Here is a 1,248-nt window from a genome sequence, read left to right on the forward strand (position 1 = left end):
TGAAAACGACGAATAGCGCGCTGCGAAACGAATCTTTTTTTTTAAATTGCTACAGAACAGAAGGAATATTGAACATTACCGCCCGCCTTCGTTAACCACTGTTAACGAAAGAATCAAGAAGAATTAACGGGAATAGGAAGTGGGCACACCTTTACGATTGGTCGCTGTAACAGAGAAGTCTGAGTACGTATTGATACAACGCGTGTATAGCCGTCTTTACCTGGGTGTAATTGGATTATTCGGCCAAGAGGCCATTTTGAAGGAGGATATCGTTCGTCAACAACTAAAACTAGCGTTCCTTCCTTAAGAGGTGGGAGAGTTTTGTTCCATTTATACATGGCGAGATACCGTTGCAGGCATTCTTTAGACCAGCGTGACCAAAAACTTGAAAGCATCTGACGATTTAGTTGCCAACGTGACAGATGAGAACATTTGATCAATTCAAGTGATGGTTCGGGTAGAGTTGTGATTGCACTTCCGATAAGAAAGTGTCCTGGAGTTAACACTTGTAGATCATCTGGATCATCTGTTAGTGGGCTCAGTGGCCGTGAGTTTAGTACTGCTTCAATTTGCGTTAATAACGTTGCCATTTCCTCATAAGTAAGTCGGTTCTCCCCAATAACTCGTTTTAAATGAAATTTTACTGATTTTACCCCGGCTTCCCATTTACCCCCGAAATGAGGTGCTGCTGGTGGGTTAAACTGCCATTGAGTGCCATCAGTTGCGAGAAGTGATGCTAATTCTTTTATTTCCTTCGAAGAAGACGTGAAGAAATGTCGTAATACGGAGTCAGCACCTTTGAAATTTGTTCCACAGTCGCTTCTGAGTGTAGAACATATTCCTCTTCGCGCTGTGAACCGTTTATATGCTGCAATGAATGCGTCCGTGGTATAATCTGTAACTAATTCTAGATGAATGGCAGAAGTGGCATGGCAAACAAAAAGCGAAATGTAAGCTTTGTATGTTCGAGAATTCCTTCCCTTCCAGGTCTTGAGAAGGAACGGCCCCGCGTAATCGACACCAGTATGTTGAAAAGGACGAGATGGTGTCACTCTCTCCGTTGGAAGTTGCCCCATAATTTGTTGAGCTCTTCTTTGGCGATATCTAGCACAACGAACACATTTTAGAATATATGATCTGACTGGAACTCTTCCGCCTACGATCCAGTAATCATGTCGGATAAACGTTAATGTGACTTGAGTTCCTCCATGCATTGTTCGGTGGTGGGCATCGGCAATTATTAAAGAA

The 1,248-nt window shown here is 42.9% G+C and overlaps 1 protein-coding gene across 1 annotated transcript; it reads right to left on the reverse strand.

Moving 5' to 3' along the window:
* Positions 1-220: 220 nt before the first annotated feature.
* LOC105570743 lies at positions 221-1,076 on the reverse strand (the record flags this gene model as incomplete). The annotated part of the gene is made up of 1 exon (XM_012028186.1): positions 221-1,076. A coding segment is annotated over exon 1 (856 nt), but the record flags the coding sequence as incomplete, so codon positions are not given.
* Positions 1,077-1,248: the final 172 nt, after the last annotated feature.

This window comes from Vollenhovia emeryi, unplaced genomic scaffold (assembly GCF_000949405.1).
Source record: "Vollenhovia emeryi isolate VEMERY1.0 unplaced genomic scaffold, V.emery_V1.0 DF950110.1, whole genome shotgun sequence".
NCBI classification, from domain to species: Eukaryota; Metazoa; Arthropoda; class Insecta; order Hymenoptera; family Formicidae; genus Vollenhovia; species Vollenhovia emeryi.